At 39.5% G+C, this 24,157-nt stretch overlaps 1 protein-coding gene across 1 annotated transcript in view; it reads right to left on the bottom strand.

Annotated features, from left to right (window-relative positions):
* Positions 1-24,157, bottom strand: part of astn2 (astrotactin 2) — a 401,766-nt gene that overhangs the window by 148,832 nt on the left and 228,777 nt on the right. The window contains exons 8-10 of the mRNA XM_074689759.1: positions 18,563-18,647; positions 16,671-16,745; positions 12,308-12,445 (exon numbers count right to left, since the gene is read on the bottom strand). Coding sequence (XP_074545860.1) covers positions 12,308-12,445; positions 16,671-16,745; positions 18,563-18,647 — 298 coding nt within the window. The remainder of the gene's footprint in view (positions 1-12,307; positions 12,446-16,670; positions 16,746-18,562; positions 18,648-24,157) is intronic.

Raw genomic sequence — 24,157 nt, 5'->3', positions numbered from 1 at the left:
ATCACAAAGGGAAAATCTAGTGAGTGGAGAAAGCAGGTAAGTGATAAAATAAAGATTGATACATCTATTCTTTGCTTTGAGTGTGGAGCTGTAAAACATCTTTGATGGAGATTTGGAGTAAGGGGGGATGTGATTTATGTCCTTGAATTTTTCACTGGTGTCAACTCCTTGCAGTTGCAGTGGGTTATTGGCAATAGCACATTTTGATGGTTCACTTGATCACAGTGAGTGAGGTCATTAATCATCAGTATGGAGTGTCAGCAGCTACTCAGGGCTATCAACCTTCCCATACTGACAAAAATGCAAGTTTTCACATACATTAACTATGCCTGGAATATTGTTGGATGTGAAACATTAAAGGGAGGTATTGTGCGATGTCTCCTGGACATTGTGCTTGACCATGATTAAAAATTAACCATGCTGGATGCTCATACTAAAAGTGTGCAAATTGAAATCCCTGAATTTGTCTATAAACTACTAGCATGGGAGTTTTACAAGATTTTCATGAGACTTGCCGAAGTGAGGTCATCACACGAGGATCTTCTAACTGCTTCATGACATGTACGGATATTGTACGGGCCTCAAACACCAAGGTCTGCCCATAGCTCTGCCCCCTCTAATAGGCCTACAAAGGGCTGGCCAATTATGGTGAAGGGGTTTTGTGAAGAAAAAAATACCCCCTCTTTAAGTTTCTAGTCTCACTAATGTTATTCCTCTAAAATGTGGTTGTATATTAAATATTATCTGTTTGATGTAAAACATCCAGAGAATACAGACCTAAAACTCAAAGGTGTCCCAATGACTCTACCTCCACAGGTCAGGCCAATCAGGGGGAAGGGGGTTTGTGGAGATCAGAGCCTTAAAGAACCAGCAGTTCAGATGCTTAAACATAGATTTTTATAAACATCCATTGTAAGAAGACATATGATTTTTTTTTCTTTTGAGCTATAAATCATGTAAAACTAAAAAAGGGTGTAAAGAAAAACAAAGCACCATACCCCTCTTTAAAGTTTTTTATTTTTTTTATTTTTTTAACAGTGCAATTGTAATTAAAGTGTTTTTATTTTATTTTGGCTGTACATAAAATACTGATTGTCATTATCAGTTTGATGTTTAATATCTGGTGCATGTAGACCTCAAACTCTGCCTCCACAGGACAGGCCAATCAGAGGAAAGATGGTTTGTGGAAATGGAAGCCTTAAAGAGACAGCAGCTAATTCAAAGTGGTTCAGACAGATGCTTAAAGATGGGTTTTCTAAAACACCAGTGTGAAAAAATACTAGATAGGGAAGCTCTAGAGGGGTACCAGTGTTAGAGTATGGAGCAAAAGAAACATCACTGACACACACACAGAACGGAACAGACTTGAACTGAAGAGTACTGCTGCTGTCTCTGAACAAAGGGTCCCTGTATGTACAACTGTGTAGGTGCATCTTACTTCCTGCACTTAAAATAGCAGAAAACACTGCTTCAGTGACTTCAGACCAAATTGTTGGGTCAATGGTGCAATTGCCTTTTGCTGTCTCAATGCAATGCACCACCACACTGACACGCTAGTGTGCACAGAGATTTGGACTCACATTCTGTGGGTACCGGGAAGGAAAACGACAACTGCATTGGTTTGAAACTTTCAATGACAGTAGCATAGTGCTGAGTGGGAGACTGCTCTTAAAATGTAAATTTCGTCAAAGAAAATATTTGGAAAAAGAGTAGAAACAGCTTCACTGATTCATGTTTGCCATTCATCATTCTTACAGTCATCTGACAGACGCATCCTCCAAATTTAGGGGTCTATATACAAGATTTCAGGACCTGTTCCCTGCACCTGTGCTGCACTCAAACTCTAAGCCCCACACCTTCCCAGCATGCACTTGCAAGCCGTATCTAGATTTAAAAGATTGTATCTCACTCCTGAAATTATGGAATGTAAAATATCTGCAGCGAGTGATGAGGTCAGAACAAGGTTAATGTTATTTTTGATATCAGACCTGCGCACGAGGCTAGTACCTGGACACAAACCGGCAACATCCACATTGTGGAATTTCCTCCTGAAATCTAAAACAAATAAAGGCCATGTCCTCCGAAATGTCATCCATAATGCAGAAGGAATGTGTGGTGGTGTGTTTCTGCAGATAGAGTGTGTTCTCAGTCTGTGTTTAATAAATTTCTTACAATTAATTGGTCACAGGAATCAATCAGCATGCAGTGCAGTGAGGCTCCCTGTGGACGGTCCCCAGGTCAGGTTTAATGAAGGGCGTAAAGGAACACAGAGACATGGCCGTCTCCTTCCTCTGCTCCCTGTCTCTCTGCATGAGACATAAATGTGACAGGGCTGTCTTTACTATAGTTCTTTAATAATAATTAAAATAGCAACATGAAGACCAGTCATATTTTATTCTGCTGTTCAACATTGTAAAATTAACTATCCCAGTGTTGATTGACCTCAACTGCTCCCCCTTATTTCCTTTCTCTCTTCCCTTTCTATCTTTCGCTTTTTTTCTCTGTCTTTTTTCTTTTACTCTGGTTCCTCTCTTTCTCTTCCTCTTTCCTTTTTGTCTTTGTCTTTTTCTCTTTGTTTGTTTTGCTCTCTCTTTTTCTCTGACTTTTCTTTCTTGGTCTTTTTTCAGCTCTGTTTTTTTCTAACTCTTGATTTTCTTTCTTGCTCCTCTGTCTTTATTCTTTCCCTTTTTTCTTTCTCTTTATGTTTTGTCTTTTTCACTTTCCCCTTCTCTTTCTTTCATTTTGTCTTTCTTTCACATTCTCTTTTTCACTTTCTTTATTTTCTTTCTTTTTTCTCTTTCTTTGTCCTTGTATTTATCTTTGTCTTTTTTCTTTTTTCTCCCGTTTTTCCTCTTCATTTTATGTTAATTTTTCAGTCTTGCGCTTTTTTATTTGTTTCCCTTTGTCAATTTTTTAATGCTCTGTTTTTCTCTTCATGTTTCACTCTCTTGTTCTTTCTTCTACACTCTTTGTTTACTTCTATGGGCTCTAATTTCGGGGCACTGCGCAGGGGGCGCAAGCCTGGCACACCCTGCGCAGTGTTAATATTCGTGCGGCGCACCGCCGTGCATTGCCAGTTTGACAATTTGGTAGACCGTCTGCGCAGAGATGGGTGTGACTCCAGGGGGAGTTGACGGCCCACCAGGGGGAGGTGTTGGCAGATTTGTGTTGGCACAGTGACAATTTTGTGCCAAAAAAAGTGCGCTGAAAGCTCGCCAGCTCCAACCTGGTCTATCCTGGGCGCAAAGCGGAGCGCACCCTCCGCAGCTGTAATTTGGTGACAGGCGCACATGTGCGCACAGGTCAACAAAGCCTCAAAGGCAGGTTTCCAGAGTGTCAGGCACATTTTAATGCAATAAACAATCACAGCAATCACAATTTAATGTTACCGTCTAAACCAGCATATACATTTGTATCTATATTAATTTTCCTGTCGCATCTGGTGTCGGATTAAAGCCGTTTGTCATAATGGAAAGTTAACCTGACGGCAGCTGGAAGTTGGATACACATCTTAAAATTAAACAATTAACAGCCTTAACATCTGATACTGAGTATATATCTGGCTTCTCTTGTTTCATTTGATTCAAAGAAAAGAGGGAGAGAAAAGATGAAGAAAAAAGAGACAAAAAAAATGTATGTCATTCAGGATTTACCCGTGATTTCCCATATTTCTCAGTTTTAGTCTTTATTTTTAACGTGATCTAAAAAGATGGAGCACATTACTGTAAGGAGGATGAGGCGTAGACACCGGGAGAGTATACAGTATATCACCAAAGGCTCTACTATTTGGCGATGACAAACCAGGAGTGCAGGTGGATCAAAAGTATTCTGAATGGATAAGCCAGCTGTGTAACTGCCTCTTAATTTTGTACTCCTATTAATGACAAAGGAACAGATGAAATCTGTCCCGGGAGCTGGCCCACACCATGACGCGCTTCGTGTCCTCCGATGCGCCCCGCTGTCCATTCTCCGCTGCCGGGTCTTTCCAGCACACTGTTTCCGCGATGCTGGGGATCAATCACTTAGACAAATCAGATGCTGCGCCTCGGCTGCAGCGCGTTTAAAGGTGAGGAGAGGCGCTCATTTGATTGGTGAAAACAGCGCTCGGCTGTGTTAAACCCACTCACGGCTTTTCTTCTCCCTCTCTGCCATTTGCGCGGAGGGAGGCGTGGACTCTTCTGCGCTCCACTGGGCCTTGACTGCGCCTCTCTTGGCACTGCAGGAAACTTGCGCCGGTCACGCCCTGTGCACACGCCGAAAGCCGGCACAAGGCAGGTGAGCCTGCGCTTGCACCTGGTCTACGAAATTAGAGCCCAATGTCTCTATCCTCTCCTCTGTCTTTTATTTTTCTTTTCCTGTCTGTCTCCATCTCTTTATCTCTTCTATCTTCTCTCACACAGTCACTCACAGCATATTCTGGTTGAAAATATGATTCATATATTTTGGAGTTTTTTGATAAAATTGAGTGTTTCAACAATTTACATTCTGTCATTTTACAGACACAGTGTCAGCTTTCTAACACATCTCTTCTGAGTTAAACATCACTTAACTGCTTTACTAACAGTTACAACCAGTAGTGACCTAGCCTCAGTAGTCCTGGCACGTTTGTTGTTGTACATTGATTCAGATCGATACTGCACATGGAAAAACATATGATGGAGTTATGTCAAAGCACGTTTTTCCTTGGCGCAAGACTTAAGTATGAGATTATATGTGTGAGTGGCTTACAGTGTGACTCTGCAATTACCACCTGAAGATGTTGCGCCCAGGGATTATGACAATCAATGTAACGATTACTGTGTGAAAGTTGAAATGAAGCGTGAAATGTGAAAAGTGCAGTCAATTTCCTTGTTTCCAAACATTTCCAAAGATAAGCCTGAGCTGCTGGAAACACAAAAAGCCTGCAAGAGGTGTTTTTATCCCTTTATCCCTTTGTGTTTTCCATGTGTCACTACATCTAACAATACAGTTTAAGGTATACTCCTGATCAAACTTTCAGTGCAAGTTGAAAATTTGCACAAATTTTCATTTGTACCACTGGATCTTAAAAGGGTTCTGAGTAGAGTTTTAAAATGCAAAAGAGAAGAAATAGGAGTGAGACCTAAAGAAGGAAGAACGAAAAATAAATGAGTAAGTAATTTGTTGCAAACAACAGAAACAGGCCATTAATCAATTTATAAAAAGTCTGCAGAAAATGACACTGAATACACATATTTGTGCAGATTTTGTCTTTTAAAGGCAGTCAGGTATTCACATTGTCATGACCTCCTGATGGCAAAGGCTAAAAAGCTTTCTCTCTTTGAATGTGGTCAGATTGTTGAGCTACATAAGCAGGGCCTCTCGGGACGGACCATTGCTGCTGAAGATGTCGTTTTGAATTTCTTCAAAGATCCTGAGGGTGATGGAACAAAATAGCAAAGTTTCATTAAGACGCAGGAAAATCTTCAACCCAATTTAAGGCCGTTATTAGTGCCAACTGCAGCCCAATAACCATCAGTCATTATCTGTAAGAAAAGGGCTTTTACAAGAAAAAATGTCTTCAAAGGCCTCGTCTTCTTTAAAGGCACAAAATTGTCCATTTGGACTTAGTGATGGAGCACCAAACATAGGAGGTTAAAAGGTGGAAAGAAGTTTTATTCTCTGATAAAAAAGTGTAACCTTGACGGTCTTGATGGCTTCTAATTCTGCTACCATGACAAGGAGATCTCACTGGAGACATTATCTATGTGACAAAGTGAAGGGGGCTTTTCCTTCAGTGAAACAATAGTCTTGGTTACATGAGGAGTTTTTCGTCTTTCCGAATGGAATCTTTCTGAATGACTTTTCCGGAAACAAAAGTATACATAGAAAAGAATATTCCAATCTCTAGTCTACATGCGCCGCTATAATCAAACAGAATAATCAATGGGGCATGCGCTGAAAAACGTTAACATCACTAGATTTATCAAAGTTGCGTCTTAGGTCATATCTGAGCATGCGCTGAAAGAACGCACCCTGACATCTTTCCGTTTGAGTGGATACATGATACCTCAATCGGTTTGGGGAAAAGAATATTCCACCCCTGTCAAACCTATTCAATGTCCATTCGGATTGGCATTTTTCGTTCGGAATGAGGTGTATACAATAGCAGAATATTTGGGTCCATGTATATGTGGCTAATGGAGCCTCAGGTTAGTCAGGGGCGTCGAATGGTGGCAGCTGGCTATGTGGAGATGTTACAGGGGGCCTCCTTCATGAGTGAGGACCCTCGTCTGTGGGTAATAACTGGGTTTTTAAACAGGACAACTCTGCAGTTTACAATGCCCCCATGACAAAGGCCTTCTTCCAGAGTAATGACATCACTCTTTTGGACCACCCGGTGTGTCCCCTTGATCTTAATCACATTAAGTTTGTTTTGGAATGGATGATGAACAGTGGCGGCTGCTGGTCAGTCAAGGAGGTGAAGCTCATTTTTTTCCGGCCTATATCATAAATTTGTTTATATATTTAAGCTGAAATTCTACCCTCCGTTCCTTTTCAAGGAAATGATCTGTGACCCTGTTGTACCAACCAGGTGTTTTTCCAGGGATTTTACCAGTGTTCTCTCAACACTCATCGTTTTTAAGAAAGGTAAACTCGCTGGGGATCGACAAAGCCTCCGGATCAGTCCAGAACAACTCAGAAGGTGCTCCGGTGGAGGGTTATACTTCAAGATTGCTGACTGGCTCATTTTACTGTCAGTCAAAACGGGATTCGGCCTCAGACAGATCATCCAATCATCATGCAGAAGGCCAGCGTCCAGGCCAGCCCACTGCCTCATAGACCCCCAGAGACGCTGAGCGTCCGATGGGCGGGACAAAGCCCAGCGTTAGTCTAATGACCGTCCAGTTTCCACTGTGGAACAACCCCCTCTATGCTTCCCTGCTGAAGTCGGACGATGCTCAGCGTCCGACTGTGTTAAAGCGCTGAGACGCTGAGGGGATGAATGAGAAGGAGGTCAAGCCAGTTACCTGTGATAGGTAGCTGATTCTGAACAAAAGATGAAGGAATTCTAGCCCATATTTTGTCAATGAAATGTACACACAGCAGTACAAATCACCACTTTTTTGGGGACATTTAAGCCTTAGAGTCTTAGAGCAAATGCCACTGATGGCGAAGAGAGATTCACAATTAGACATCAGTTCCAGACAGTGGATACGCCCATGAAGCCATCCTCACCAAGTGTAGTACCGTTCTCACTAGCCTCCTTGAAACACTCACATCAAGCATGCTGAAAGTGATCAACAAGAATGGCTGAGCTCCTCATCACTGAGTTAATTGAAACTCATTTCTATTTTAAGGGGGTTTTCAGGGTTGTTTTTTTATCTTCTTTTTTTTGGTCAGTGGTCTTAAAGTTTTGATCAGAGGATAAACAGCCTATTTCAGTTTAACTGTTGTTTTCCAAAAATTTCTTTCTTGTTTTTTAAATATTTATTTATCTATTTATTTTTTATCTCACTTCCATTTCTTCTTTTTACATTTTGAAACGCTACTAACCTGTTTCAAGATCTGAAAGTGCAAAATGATGTAAATTCTTGTAATTTTTAAACTTGTCCTATCATTTTTTTCTAGTGTTAAAATAAAAATCTAGACTTGTAACATTGGCAGTGTTTCAGAAAGGAAAGTTTTGACCAAGGACACTTGGACATGTGACCTGCAGGAGCTGGGATCAAACCGCCTACCAACTCTACCTCTGAGCCATGGCCACCCCAGTTTCATGACGCTTCCCTGTCAGCTGATCAGCAGAGGTTAAAGAGGGATCTATCATTTTAAACACCACAGCCACAGAGTGTCTCACAACTCCCAGCATCAACATGTCTATCATGATCGACTGCCTGCATCACAGTCTGCATAAACGCTTTGAGAAAGTGTATCAGCCAGAAACCCCATAGGGTCCCCCGGGACTTTGTTCCACAAAAATGCTTTGGATAATGAGCCGTCTGCATTATTCATGACAATCTGACGGATCCCCTAAATGTTGCAGGAACTAATCATTAACCAAACACAGAATGTTAACTTATTATTCCAGCTGAAGGAGGCTTTTAATCATTTAAACAATGTGTGTTCCTTCCTTCATGTTTTGGGATGTTTTCTTGTAGTTCGCTGTGTTGCTAATTAATGTCTTAGCAGTACAACTCCCATTGGCAGACAAGAGAGATGGCTTTGTTCCTATCTGTGTTACAATATGTAATATGTCATGTTCCCAAGACAGGCCAGATATGATATCTCACTGGAAAGCTAAGTGTGCAGAATGAAATATTCAATTATGTCACTTTTTAAATGGGGCTCATGCATCGAGGCAGAACACATGCATTCTAAAAGATTCCAGGAAGTGACAGCAGCAGAGTCATTCGCCACCTTCGCGGTGAAACGTCCTTTGACTGATGAACCACTTTTACTTAAAAGGAGCTCCTCAGCATCGAGGAAAACAAAAGCTACATTTCTCTCTCGCTCTGCTAAAGTGCTCAATTTGCACCTGCAGTTGCAACGAAATCCTCTGAGGTCGCTTCAGCACACAATAATGGCGACACTTGAGTGATCTTGGAGAAAGAGAGAGGAGTAATTGCTTTAAATAATTGCCCAACTCCAAGCTAAATGAGGAGACGGTCATTATTTTTATTTCAGTGATAAATATTTCAAATGTGATCAGGTGTAGCAGATAAATGGCTTTAAATAGTTGCTCAAAAATGCATACTCATTTTCAAGGCTAGCGTTACCATTAGACCTTTTCTTTGAGACTCAGTCACATACCTGGGCTAATCATTTTTAATTTACTTCAGGATAATCAGACGGCTGCAATAGCCTTGAGAGTTTTCTGCTCCTGAGGTGTTTTATAAAGCCGGTGAAAGGGTTACATAATTGCAGGATAAGAAAAAAGAAACAATTTATATGATTAATACAAAAAGTCAACAATTATGGCTTTTGTGCTTTGAGAATTACAGATAAGCTTATTTATTTTTTCCAATTATGAAGTCTAAAAGAAATATAGAAATACAGGAATATGATTAAGCACTGAGATCAAACACATTCTTTTGCAGTGCTGGACAATAAGATATTTTACATAGGGTTAAAATGCACAGTGCATAAGTTGCCAACCTGCGTACATTTCCATCAGGTTTGTACTGACATCATCAACATTCCCTCCGCTATCATTGTCCTTTGTCCGCTCAGTCTGCAACCACCACAGGTGCTTGCCGAGCTACCTTATCAGGGCCCGCAACTACCTCAGCTATGTTTGGAGTGATTACAATCAGAAGGGCTCAGACACGGTCAGTGCTACAGCAACCTCCTGATTCTGGGAACCTGCAAAGTGTGCCTGTCAGAGGCATCACACAGCAGCAGGACATTCATCTGGTTTTAAAATGAGCAGTTTGCTTATGAAGACAATGATCCCTGCAGTAAGGAATTTTACCACTGGATAAAAACATGTACAGCACAACAGCTTTTCAAAAATGAAGCCAAAGCATTAAGATGTAAAAAAAAAACAAACAAAAAAAAACACTAAAACAAGCCAGCTTAGAGGATGATTTTTTCTTCTTCTTAGTTTAGCTCTAACTTTTCCATATGATGCTTGAAAAAAAGATGCTAGGTCATACTATTCTTTGTTAGGTGACTTGAGTGTCATGAAAGGCGTCCACAAATAAAATGTATAATAATAATAACTACTAAATAACAATAATAATAACTACTAAATAATAATAATAATAATAATAATAATAATAATAATAATAATAATAATAATAATAATAATAATAATAATAATAATAATAGAATAGAATAGAATAGAATAGAAAATACTTTATTTATCCCCGAGGGGAAATTCAGGAGTCACCGCAGCATTTAAGAAAACAAAAGTAAGAAAGTATAGAAAGTGCAAAAAGGTCCATAAGAAATTAGATGACGACATCCCGTCCACCACTCTCCAGCCCAGCCAGTCTCCACCTCCACAGGGTCCAGGACTGAGCCTCCCCAGCAGTCTGTTCAGTCTCTGTCTCCTGGATCCTGTCTGCTCACAGCAGGCGAAGCTCCTCCGATGTGTCGCGGCGTCCGATGTCTGCTCCGTCAGCCACGTCCGTGAACAGCATGATGCCGCTGGGTTAGCACAGCTAGCTCATCCATCCCCCGGAGCGAGATCCCACATTCCCAACAACGATGGATGGAAGGACAGGTCCACGTCGTCACCTCCCAGCTCACATCCGAGAACCAGCACGTCGTCCTCACCTCCTCCTCCTCAGCTCGAGGGAAATCATCAAGCCCTACACTAGTTAGCATTGACATGCTACAGGCTGCTAACAGCTAATTTCGCATGTAAACAATGCAGCCATGGTTACATGTAGGATCTCCAGACAAACACAGGAGAAAAGTAGCAAAAAATACCGCCGAAGCCACAAAAAGTTTGGTGTCCGTGACCGACAATGAACCATACAAAGTGATGATCCACTCCAAATACAAAGATGACGAAAAAGAGACGAAAAAATTACAAGAATCGGACAAAGACGAGAGAGCTGCTGCAACAGGCAGCTACTTGGGCAGCGCCTAGCAACCGAGTAAAGTAATAATAGTAATAATAATAATAATAATAATACAAATTGTTGTTGTTTCTGCTGTTGTTGTTTTTATTATAAATATTATAATTATTATTATTATTATTATTATCATTCACTTTTTATTGGCAGCTCTGTTGACAAATAAAAAAGGGGGAAGGAAAAACAAACAAGCAAAAAAAAATTAAAAGACACAAGATTTATTAAACTTCACAAAAATATGAGTATCTGCTTCCAACAAGAAACTGTTGTGCTGAGGGATTTTGTGTTGGTGAGTATTTTAAAAATTCTGGTTCTGTGGTATGTTGCCCATATTTTATAAGGCAGGAAAAAAAAAATCTACTGTTGTGTTTCGTCAAAACAAACTCGGATTTAGAGTGGCTATTGTGTTTTTTTTAAGCTGTTAACTGACCCTTTGATACCCAGGTAGTAACCTGAAATGATTTTAAAGATGAACAAACTCACACTGTACATGTTTTTGTGACATATGACAGAAAAAGTCATCAAGTATTGAAATGTATGACTTAGGGTATGAAAGTCTTTGTTCATGGCACTCTGTTCACAAACTCTGTTTGTAAATCAAATGTTAATGTGATCTTTGGAATGATGAACATGTAATGCTTCCAGACTCATCTAGTCTATGTATTTTTTTTGAATGATACAAAATGAAATGTTTGAGTTATTTTCTACTGGAAACATTTTGCTGTGAGATTTGTTATTGGTTTGCTTTTCATTAGATGTTTGTGTGATTGTTACAGATCACTGTAAAGGAAATGTAATGTTTCAGGGTGTAGTTGGCATCATGCAGTTTAGTAACACTACAGTAATGTATATTAAAAACACATAGTCGGGAACTGGATCATATTTCAGGACTCTTTACTAACGCATCTAAGAAAAACAACATTCTTATGCAACAATAGTTTCTTAGAAGAAACGTCATTTTCCGATGGGCTGCTGTCAGTTGGATTCCACAGACGGGCGATTGTTTTAATCTGTAGCTGATGCTCTGACATGTTCAGTGATTTCCAGCTGCGCTGATGCATGCCAGAGCCTACTGGCTGGTTAGATGACAGACAAATGTCTCACATTGCCAATATTTTGTTATTGCACTGCGGGGCTGCCAAATCCCTAACCTCGTTGACACTGTTTTTCAGTTAGGATTTGTGTTTTTAGATCCCTGCTTTGCATTGCCGTGAATCAAGTTTTTGTAAAGCTGCTTTTCTCTGTTACTCTCGTCCTCCACATTTGAGACCTAAGAATGATATTTAACCCAGCATTTTTTTGTATTAAATAAAATACATGCATCTACATAGCTAAGCTGAGGCTCCAACGTCACAGGAAGCAAAGCAAAAATAATAATTATAAGGAAGCGCTGTGGCATTCCTTTTTGCCATTTATTGAGATGTGTAGGAGCATTATATATATAATGAACACCCGTGCTAAATTCAGAGTAGATGCATCAGCACTAACAAGCGTCACAGAAACAGCTCCCAAATGAAGCAAAGCCATAAATTATTCCTGCTTTTACACTCCCTGACACTGAGCAGCTTTCTTAAAGTGTTCCAGTGTTGCTCCCGCTGTACAGCCCAAATTTAGAATCCCATCAACACAGAAACTAGATGCTTTCTGACCTTTTGAAGTAAAACAAACAAATGTATTCACAGTGCCTCAGGACCACACAGCCATCAAACTGCTGCACGTTTCCTCTTCAGGCACGAGTGTCATGTGTGGTGTTTCAGACTGACCTGACCTCCCCTGGATCCTCAGTCACTAACACGTCCGTCTTGCAGCTGGCGATGGGGTTGATTGACAGCTCCACTGGTGGCACCACAAAGCTCTTGCTGACGGGCAGCCACAACCCTTGGCCCAGACTGTAGAATGATCTGTGTTGGCACGACAAGAGAAAGTGCCACTCAAAGTAATGCCCCATGATTGCCTTTAGCTTGTGCACACATATTGTACAATGTGTTCGTTCATATGCATACAAAAAGAGATGAGAGAGAAAAGAAAAGTTAAAAAGCCTAAATCAAGTGTGCTTGCTTTATTTCCACTGACAAGACCTTATTATCTAACAAGAGGGTATTTGGCTTTCTTTTATTTAAAACATGGATATAAAGTAATAATGCTGGATGTCTATACTGAATGTGCAAACTTCCAAACTGCTACAAATTTACATATTGAAAAACTCCCTGAATCTGGCTGTAAACTGCTAATAAAGGTCCGTTCCAAAGTAGCAAAAGATGTTTGCCAGATCATCATGAGACTTGCTGAGAAGATGAGGTCATTGCATAAGGATCTCCTAAATGGTTAATTACATGTTGGAAGGGCAGAGCCTCAGACACCAAGCCCCAGACAGGCTTCCAAAGAGCTGGCCAATCAGAGGGAAGGGGGTTGAAGAGCAGGAGGCCTTAAAAAGACAGCAGCTTAACAATGTGTTTCAGGCAGGCTAAAAATAAGGCTTCCTAAAACACCAATGTGAGAAAAATTGTGAATTTTGTGAGCTATAAATCATGAAAAGCGACTACAAAGGTATGAGAGACGGTATGCTGCCAAAAAAACAACAGCACTATAACCCCTCTTTAATTTTTCAAAAAAGTGTGAATCTAAGAAAGTTATTCTTTTTAAATAATGCTGTACATGAAATACAGATAGTCTGTCAGTTTGATATTCCAGATTTTGAGGGTCAGGCATCAACCACCAAGCTCTGTCCACAACTCTGATTCCAGAGGGCCAGCCAGTCAGAGGGAGCTGGGTTTGAGTGGTAGGGAGCCTTTATAGGACAGAAGCTTTAATGAAATGTTTTGGGCAAAGGCTGAAATAAGGGTATTCTAAAACACAAGTGTGAGGGGAAAATGTGTTGTTGTTGTTTTTTTTATATAATTAATCAATTGACTAATTTACTTTTGAACTGTAAATCATGTAACGCTACTTCAGGGATACCAGAGGGAAATTATAAAGTGTATAAACCCCACCTTTACACCCCACCCTTATTATTATTATTATTTTTAATGAATCTGTGTGATATTATCCTTTAACAAAAGGGCTGTATATCGAATCAGTTTGGTATGAATAATTTATCAAATATCAGAGAAAATTAGTTTTCTATCTATCTGTAATGAAATACACATTAAAAAACTTTGCTGGAAATAAATAAAAAACAAAAAAATGAATGAATAAATAAATAAATTGTTATATAGATTAATACATAGATAGATAGATAAATAAATAAAAATAAATAAATAAATAAATAAGAGGTGAAATCTATTGATACAGACAAAAGTCTCATCAGTGAGTGGAAATGGGAGTGTACAGGCTTCTTAATGACACCTGCTTTATTTTAGCCATGCAGCCGCACCCTTTTTGAAAAAACGGAGACTCTTCTGTATGAATCTTGAAGATTTATGGTAATAGCAGCGGAAAAAAGTGGAAAAAGTTTGGATAAACATCTTCTGTCAAGCAAGAAATATTGTCCTTAATTTTACAAATACATCCACCTGGTTTTGAGCTTTTGCCGTGAAAAGACGCAGCACATGGGTAGAAGAAGCCTGACAGAGATGGAACTCCTTTTACTTTCTAGTGCTGCTATTTTGCATACTGTTAAATATTGATGCTAATGCATAGATGGATGATTTTCCTAGAATTCTTTTCTTGGGTGTAATATGAACGCCCAGACACGGCGCAGCACGGCAGGTGTGATATTGATTCCGGGAGAGTCTGGGACACAATTCAATAAGAGTCTGGCACAATGTGGGTTTTCTTGCAATCCTAAACATATTGTGATATTCAAGATTGAAATCAATATAGTGTGAGGGCTTGTTCCTGAATGGTAGAATTCACCCTGAAATGATCACTGCGTAAACCTCGAGTGTTTAATGTATCGCATCAAAGAAATAAAAGGAAATGCTGCTAAAAGTAGAAGCACATTAATCAAACCCATTCAGAGCCACTTATGTCGTATTCTCTGCTAGCAATAAAGACTAAATCCACACAAACTTGTTAATAGCGACTAATGAAATTGATACTTCCATGTTATTGAACAGCTGGAAGCTGGATTCCACTTGGTGAATTACATTAGCACTCAGTAGAGGCCTGGCTTCTTTAATTAGTAATTTAGGAAAAAACTGGATGAAACAAGCTCTGCAGCTCAGTGCTTCAGCATGTGTGTAACATGTGCACTGGACACTTTCACTCAAGGTGTTGTAAAATTAAATTGGTTTTCTCTGGAAAGAATATTTGCATCCTCAGGAGGATAGCCTGCAGGAAGGGAGGGTGGGAGGTTGACCTTTCCGATATGGTGATGCAAAACAACACCTGGTAACAGCTCACAAAATAGCACAGGACACGATCATGCTTCGCCTTACATGTTTCTGAATGTATCAGGAAATGAAGTTAACAAGACTGCACACCTTTTAAAAACTGAGGGAAATAACTCAAAAGGCTTGGCTTGTCAAATCCTGGCACTAAATTAAATCAATCCCCCTCTTTTATAAAAATACATCCCATCTACTTCCTAACATTATGAATTAATTCAGTGTTAAATATTTCTGACATCCAAACTGTCAGACCTGCCTTTGAATATACAATACCTGATTACTGGAACAGCTTCTTTTCTGGGCTGCCAAACCTCAGCATTAAAGATCCTAAAGCTTGTACAATCAGCGCTGCCAGTATAATAATTAGATTCTGCGAATGCATTACACTTATCCTGACCTCGTTGCTGTATCAATATCTTATTACCGTTTGAAATTATGAAGCCTAATCTATTAAATTTTCATCAGATGCTTCTTTTTCTAACTGTCATCTGTTTGGATCTCAATATAATTATTTTTGCTCATAAATTCAGGCATTAAGAGAAAAAAGTAGAGGCAGGAACTATTTACTAAACTGCTCAAGGAGTGTCTACTCCCTTTTTTGTCTGCTATGAACATAAGCGGCACTGCCCTCCTGGAAAAGATCAAAAACTCTCTAACAGAAAACAATTCATCCTCCACTGCTGCTCCAGTTAAAGGTGTCCCTCAGGGTTCACTGCTCGGTCCTCGACTATTTACTCTGTATTTACTGCCTCACAGTAACACTTCACATACATGTTGTTGGGCGTTTTAAATTTTATGTAGATGACACCCAAATGTACAGCACCACCAAATCCATCACTTCTACAACCCTCAAGACTGTGAATACTTATGTACATGTGATTGCATGGTTTTGAATCTTTAATCAATTTGCCAACTTGAGGGAAACATTTATACCTTTTACATTAAAATTATTGGGTGTTGTGTGTAGAATTTTGAGGGAAAAAAAGACTTCAATTTAATATTGAAACAACACTGTTACATAACAAAATGCAGAAAAATGAAGCACTGTGAATACTTTCTGGGTGCACTGTTTAAATAGAGTCTCTTGACCAACTTCTAGAAAAAAAAAAAAAAGATATATATATATAACATGAGAATGTTTTCAGTTTTGATCATACAAGGATACGCCACTTCAAAGCTGTATTTGTCATCCCCAATCTTCTGGTTCAAAATAAATCCTCTGTATTAAAGTCAAAACAATGCTCCAGGGCAGGTTGATCTAGCCTGTTGGCTCGATGGGAAATAATAAATACTAACTCTTTTGAGGCTTAAAATACAAAATAAAGTATGTCCTTGACAGAACCAATGGTCTTTCCAAACTTTTTTTAAAAAATGACATCAGTGGGACGCTGAATGGGTCCATTGAGCCTTGAACTTCTTCAAAAATGTCAGACACAATGACCCCATCAAGAATGAGAAGTGGAACAAAAATGGCAGTAAAAGCATCTGAACCAAGACTCCCCCGCGGGCTATTTCTCCACACAGGAGCCCATGGGTAACACTTGAACCTTACACAAGGTGTATTTGTGTGTCCATCCGACTGTGTCTGAGTGAATCTTTCAGCAGCTCATCTGTATGCTCTGACACAAACACACACACGCGCCCGCGCACATGCTCACACATCCACACACACACACACACACACACACACACACGAGCCAAGAACACTGTGATAGCTCTGGTGTGCATCCACAGAGTCACAGATGGCCTGCAGAAATCATGTGCTCAGGAGATTCAGCAGAAGCAGAGGACTCACCTGAAGATCCTCTCTGGGGCCTGCTCTCCTGTAACTAGGTCATAGCCTTTCTCCAGGTTAGCATATGGCCATGGACTGCAGGATAGAGAGGAGAGGGAAAAAAAAAAAAAAAAAAAACTTTTTAAAGATGGCTCATGTTTAATTTTGAAACTTAAATTCTTGAAAGGCTTTCAATGTAATCAAAGCATTGTCAAAGTAACTGGGAACCCTAATCCAGGTTAATTGTGGAGGTTTATTCCCACTCAGATTTAAAGCTCCTGTGAGGAAATCTTATCTGGTTTGGAAATACACTAAAGTTGACAGTAATGCTGTTTTAACAAGCAAGGAGCAAATAAGACCGCTGGTGATGACATTGACATATTTTGTATTACATTATTTTATGCCTGAAACTGGGAGGGTAGGTGCCGGACAGGGTGACACATGAAGCACAGTCCACGAAAATCCACATTAAGTGAAAAAGACAACAGAGAACATATTTTGCACATTAACAGGTCAAGAGGTACCACTTCATGTACAGGGAGCACCAAAATCAACAAGAACACAAAATCCTCAAGGGAGCTTTAAAAATCGTCTCACAACATTTTTTTTTTCCAGGACAATGTTTTACTGTATTCAACGTGGTGAGGTAAGGTATTTATCAGTTTGGTTATGTAGTGCTACAGTTTGAAATGTGACATCAAGGAAACGTTGTAGTAGCTGGCTATATGTAGCGCTATCGGCAGCCTGGTGCTCTGACGTATCTGTAGACTAACTTGACAACAAGTTAACACTGTCAGTTTGTAAGCAGTGTAGTAGCTGTTTATATTTAGTCCAGCTAGCAGTCTGTTGCTCTACGACATGTCCGTAATGTGTAAATCCTCTGAATCCTGGTTAGCTATGTTCTGCCAGTCATCTACCAAGCAGAGCTAACTTAACCTCACTCTTCATTTTATTGATAGACTCTCAAGTTTGAACAGACCACTGCAGAATAACTGCTGCATGTGGGTTTCATTTTAAAGTGTGGATTACGATCAGCCATATAAAAACATATATTAAAAATTCCCCACAGTATCTTAAAGTCTAATTTAAAAATATATGACAATGTTGCTTTATGTATCACATCTTTTTGTGTGTTACTATTCCAGAGGCTCCAACATATTTTTTTTCTAGTCATTAATGTTTTCCAGTGTCATGATTTACATCCTCAACACAGATTATACAATGTACCCTCTGTAGAATGTCACATAAGGTCAAGGCTAGCATCCCCTGATCAAGGCTCGTGTTTTCATAGGGATAAGATTCCCCTCTGTCAGCTGTTACTCCTTCAAAAACACTGAATGGAAAATCTGATCTGAGACTGGCCTGAATCCAGCAGATAACAGGTGGGGATGAATAACAATGTGGGACCTCTTAAATGAACTGATGATTGAGAGAGCCAGCTAATTGTCAAACAAGGTCAGAGTCAGACGGAGGGCTCGGTTGATTCACTTTTATGTCAGTTCTAACGATTTGAGCTCACAACGTTTGCTCTATTTGTCTTTCTCTAATGTTTGGTTTCATTACACACTATAACTTCGCCTTTTCTTCCCTCGGATACATATTTTACTTCTACTTCCTCCAGTTAACTCGAGACCTCATGGGTACATTTGTACTTCTTAGCTCATTAACTACAAACTTGCTTGTGACTTATTTTTTTAAATGATTTTTTCTGCTTTATTTAAGGATTGTAACACTGAAATTCAACTTGGAGTACTTCATTTTGGACAGCTAATCCATCAACGCTAACACTTCACCTTTATTTTATTCAAAGTTAATATCCTGCTCTAATACAGTTGGGACTTCAAACAATCTGTGAGGTCATTTTAGAACAAGACGCTTGACAGATATGAGCGGTTAGAGCAGGCAGCACTCACCCTTCGTTTCGACCCCAGTCGCTGCGAACACAGAGGTGTTTATGGACAGGATCCGGGGAATAGCCTTCGTGACAGCTGCATTCTCCTGTGACACAGACAACAAGGAGGGGGGCACAGTGGCAGATATTTATTTATCCACTGTAGCGGAATAAATTAGCATTTAAGTGACCCTGAACTGCTCAATCACAAGTGATGTAGCAAATAAGCAGTTGCCATGATACCTAATTTTGCAATTCCCTACAGCGGGTGTATTTTCAAGGACACTTGCACCATTAGCAGAGCCATTTCCTGGAATATTTTAAGAAACTTAACAGCATTCATTATCTCAAACTGTTAACCATCAAAGTATCAGGATGGAGTTTTATGTTTTGCGCTTCTTTAAGGAGACTTTAGGCACAAGCTGTGCTGATAAGACTAAGGAGCTTTCAGATGTGGCTTTACCATATATTTGTAAATGATTCACATCACGGCTTGGAGACTAACATAGATCTGTAGCAAAATAACAACATACAATTCTGCACACACTTGTAGCTTCTAAAATGTGACCAAAAAATAAAAAAAGACCAAGATTCTGTTTACTCCCACTGACACTATCAGTATTTATCATCCTGTCTCAGGTATTTTTTGTCCTTCAGAGTTTTTTTTTTTCCTCCGCTGTTTGTTTGTGAGCAACATCTCCTCTCAGTTCTCCACAGTCTACTGGACAGCTCCTGCAGCAGAATGAGCACAGACATTCAGACAGCACAGCAGCTTTGTTTTTTGGTACAGGAGGCTCGAGCAGTCGTGCAGCTCAGGTCAGATTTTACATCTCGGGCTACTGGTGCTGCTGTGTTGAAATGTAACTTGTTTGTCAATGTCCAAAAAATGTTGTAATGCATCTTTTTTTCTGCCTGTTAAGCACACAGGTCGTGAAGTGTGTGTTTTTTTTTTTCTTTCGAGGACAAGGTGCTGTAAGTTACACTATCACCTATGAGAACGGTTTGATACACAATAGATTTTAGTTTGAGCATAAATCAAGTGTCATTACATGTATGATGTATGGAAATACCATCTGGTACGACCAAACCAAAACAACCAACCCTACTCCAGGCCTGAAGGTGGCAGCACCATAACCAGTAATTATTTACCCACTGACTTTGTTCCTCTAATTTATTCCCTTCTTAGGTAAGTCATTACACCTTTCTAAATAAGGTTGCATAAAACATGGGGACCCTCTGCTATGACATCACCCATCTGTTGTCTAAAGGGCCTTTTAAATTACAAAGAGGGTGGCCACCAAACTGGAAATGCAGTCTCAGACTAACTGTCAAACAACACGGCAACAAACAACAGATGGAGCTAATGCTAGCCTCCTTGCACAACAACTACATGTCAGTAAGGTCAGCCATGTTGTTTTTTTTTGTTTTCTGCACTGGCAGCACCTATTCTTTTATGTAAGAAAACTTCTAGGATTGGAAAAATAATAAAGCTGAAAAAATAAAACTGAAGATCTTTGGCACAAGGTGTAGAATTTTTTTTTTCTTTTTGTTAGAAATGATATGACAAAATTGGTATTAAAGAAAAGGACTGTTGATGAACCGGTAACTAAGTGGTACAGGTATCAGAAATTTCTGGCTGACACCCAGCCCCAGCTGCACTACTTTGTCCTTAAGTAGTGAATTTTAATGCTTCACATGTGCTTTAATTTAATGGCCTTTAAAGAAGAATCTTTAGAAAGAAACAACAAATTTAGAAGTAGCAGGAGACTTGCAAATTGTAGCTGGTGAAAGTTAACATGTTCTTGATTCTGATTGGTCAGTGATCAAGGACCTGCATTTTTTTGCACCTTTGCATTAAGCCTGGTCTATACTTCTGTTTCAACTCTCCATCACAGGAAGCAATGAAGTCATGAGCATTACATACTTGGATGTGTCAGCATCACTTCACAGTACTCGATGGATACACACAAGGACAATGTGGTCTGTATGATTGCCTGTTACCAACCCCATAATTTGTTTTTGCTGAGTTTTTCCCAGCATTTTGAGCATGTTCTGTCATATCGAGGCTGAGACATGTTGTTGTCGATCATATAGCAACTATAAGAAGGATGGATAGAAAGAAGATGATAGAAGAGATGAAATGTACAGCTAAAGTGTGCCGAATCCTGACATGTTGTGACAAATGGACCACAATTGGGCTTCCTGGACCAATCACAGAGCTTCCTGTCAGTGTCCTTTTGACGTGTAGTTACATTTGGGGGGAGGTCTGTGTCAGACTGCGTGTGAAGGCTTCTGAGTTGAAAAAGGGCTACGCAAGCCTTTGGTGTAGGGTACCACGTTGATTGGACTGATAAGTATCAACCAGGTTTTAACCTTATTTTTCATTATCAAAGATATATAATTTATTTATTTATTTATTTACTTATGAACTTGCTCACTGTTAAAATTGTTTATTCATCAAGTAGGTTGATAGTGGCAGGGAATACCCTTGTTTGCAGCAGTAGGTTTTACAGTAGCTTTTTTGTCTCTTGTGTCGATTCACTGGGATGTTGGGATGTCTTTTTGTCTTTAAAAAAAAAAAAAAAAAAGCAAAACAAAAAAAATATTAAATCATATATTAATGTTCCATTTTGGACCACAAATGTGCATGAACTGCCAACTATGTGTGCTTTAAAGTGTCCTCAATGAACAGAAACAGTCCTGCCACTCATCTCATTCTTTTAATAACATATACTGTACACTGATTCTTCTTCAACTGACTCATAAAAAATGCAGAAAGAGATAGCTTTCAGCATTATTGTATTTTTACTGACAATATTTGCTCTCATATACTGTAACTGTCGTCTAATATAACCCTAAACAAAGCATCAAATATGTATTTGCTTCCCTTATGTGGGCATTTCCATCACATTCATGGAGACTTATTTTTTTTTTTTTCGGCCAGCGTCATGTATGGTGCATCAAATATTTATACAGAAAGGCTTTTGAATCTTAAGTCATTGATAGCTTCACCACATTCTCTATTAGCAGTGCTCCCAAAATAAATGCTGTCTTTTGACCTACATGGAGGTATAACACTGGAAAAATGTGTAATGGCCACCCAGACAACACAATTCACGTTTTATCACCTAGTGTTAAATAATTTACGGGCTGAGTTTAAAGCCGTAAAGCTCACTCATGGATGGATGCACCACTGGGCACCAGACACAGATGCAACTCTTTTTTTTATGTATGTATACTATATATATTCCATTTTGCTACGGGCTCTTTCAGGGGGACATAAAAAGCCAAAGCTGTTGAAATTGCTTCACTTTAAAAAGTAGAGAGAAGGAAAGTGATCAAAATTCAAACAGCCATCACAAATTCAGGATCAATAAAGAGCACAGCCTTTGAATTTTAATGATGGCATCCTTATGAAAAACATCTTTCTTAATTCTGTGAAAGAGCTTGTTTTTGCATCCTGATCAAACCTATTGACCCAAGATGCATATGAAAATAATATTTAAAAAAATAGAGAGAAACTTAATACACGTGTCACTTCAATTGAAGCCTAATTTTACTACTTATGGTGAAAAGAAACTGACTTTTTGTACTTCTACACTGGTTCAAAATTTAAAACATCTATTTAGCATGATGGCTTACATGTGGGATGATGTATGGTAAGTGAATAGTTACAGGAAATAGAATCCTGACAGGTTGTGTCAAGATTACAACTAATATCAGTAACTGATGGAATCTAACAATATCATTTTACCTTACGATCTGTGGTGTCAACAAGCAGAAGCTAAATGTGCCAAAACTCTTTTCAGAAGAATGATTTGACATGGCATGGGATCATTTTGCCTCTGGAGTTGCTCATGTTTAATTAATAACCACCTCATGGGGTTTTGACCAATCAGAATCAAGCGCCCTACACAGCAAGAAAGCAAGCAGGAAATCAATGTGATGATTGGCTTTAATTTGTAAGGTTTGGCTCAAAGCCCCGGGGACCTTTTGATATGTGTCGGTTATGGCACCCTCTGTCAGTGTCATGCGTGACAGAGTAAATACGAGTGCGCTCATTGAACACACTCATATTCTCATGAACAGTGAACTGAACGTGAGCAAACTTCACCCCTGGGGAGGTGAAATGCTGCTAACAATCCTAGAGGCACGAAAAACTGTGCTTTAAAGTTGCATCATTGCCAAAAAGTTAAGTAACTCATTCACCCCATATGACCTTCTTCCTCTACGGAGTCATTATTCCTTCTTTTCCTTGAGGTCCCCAAGACTTCAACATCAATATAAGATGTTTTTAGGGCATATGTGAAATGACTGATGTGTCGTTTGTCTTTGAATGACAGTCTTCTTTGTTTTCACCCTGCAAGGCACACAAACATGTATCTTTTTCAAGGCACACACATACCTCCGTTTCACACTGCTACTCTTTACATACACACTTAACCCAGTTTTATTTAATCCCTGGCTGCCAGAGGCTTCACTTAATAAAATCCATCCTGCACATGTGCAGTTGGGTCACATGTTCAAAGCTGGAAAGGTAATTTAAATAACCTTTTCGTTTGGCTTTTTTTGCCATTTTGTACTGTCAGACGTTGGAATTGGCATTTTCATTAGTGGCCTGTTAGCAGCTAAAGTAACAAAAGAGCCCCAAATTGATTTCTTTAACATATGCAATAGGAATGATTTACATAGCAAACTCTGACTTGCAAGTGAAAATGCCTGACTGCACCTTTGATTAATTGGAGGGAAAAGAGGAGAGCAGACTGCGTTCAGAAACACCAATGATAACACAGTGTCTGCTGCCATAAACTGTTATCCTCGGTTTGTGCTTAGGTCAAAGATGAATATTTAACGAGACAGTCCTTTTTTTGTATTCATACCCAAGAAATAAAAAGCCGCCAGTTTTCAGTTCAACAAAGTGCAAGGGAGGCATTTTAGTTTCAAGTTCCTCTGCCAAAGGTAACAGTTATGCATTCAGAGGGTCATGTAAACAAATCCATTTTCATAACATCAGCTTGTATATGAGACCTTAAGTAGTTTCCAGTTTGGAATATATACATTCACTAGCCACTTTATTGCCTTGCTAGTACCTGGTTGGACCCCCTTTTGCCTTCAGAACTGCCTTAATCCTCCATGGCATAGATTCAACAAGGTACTGGAAACATTCCTCAGAGAGTTTGGTCCATATTGACATGATAGCATCACACAGTTGCTGCAGATTTGTCGGCTGAACATCCATGATGAGAATCTCCCGTTCCACCACATTCCAAAGGTGCTCTATTGGGTTGAGATCTGGGGACTGTGGAGGCCATTTGAGTACAGTGAACTCATTGTCATGTTCAAGAAACCAGTCTGAGATGATCCTCTACCGTCCAAATGTGGAGCAGAAATCCAGACTCATCAGACCAGGCAACGTTTTTCCAATCTTCTATTGTCCAGTTTTGGTGTTGCTGTGTGAATTGCAGCCTCAGTTTACTGTTCTTAGCTGACAGGAGGGTCACCTGTTGTGGTCTTCTGCTGCTGTAGCCCATCTGCCTCAAGGTTGGACGTGTTGTGTGTTCAGAGATGCTCTTCTTCAGACCTCGGCTTTAACCAGTGGTTATTTGAGTTACTGTCA

This window comes from Halichoeres trimaculatus, unplaced genomic scaffold (assembly GCF_033239565.1).
Source record: "Halichoeres trimaculatus isolate MK-OKI-2021-1 unplaced genomic scaffold, fHalTri1.1 fHalTri1_scaffold_16, whole genome shotgun sequence".
NCBI classification, from domain to species: Eukaryota; Metazoa; Chordata; class Actinopteri; order Labriformes; family Labridae; genus Halichoeres; species Halichoeres trimaculatus.
Note: the sequence above shows the minus strand (reverse complement) of the source record. Positions and strands in the feature narration are given on the sequence as shown.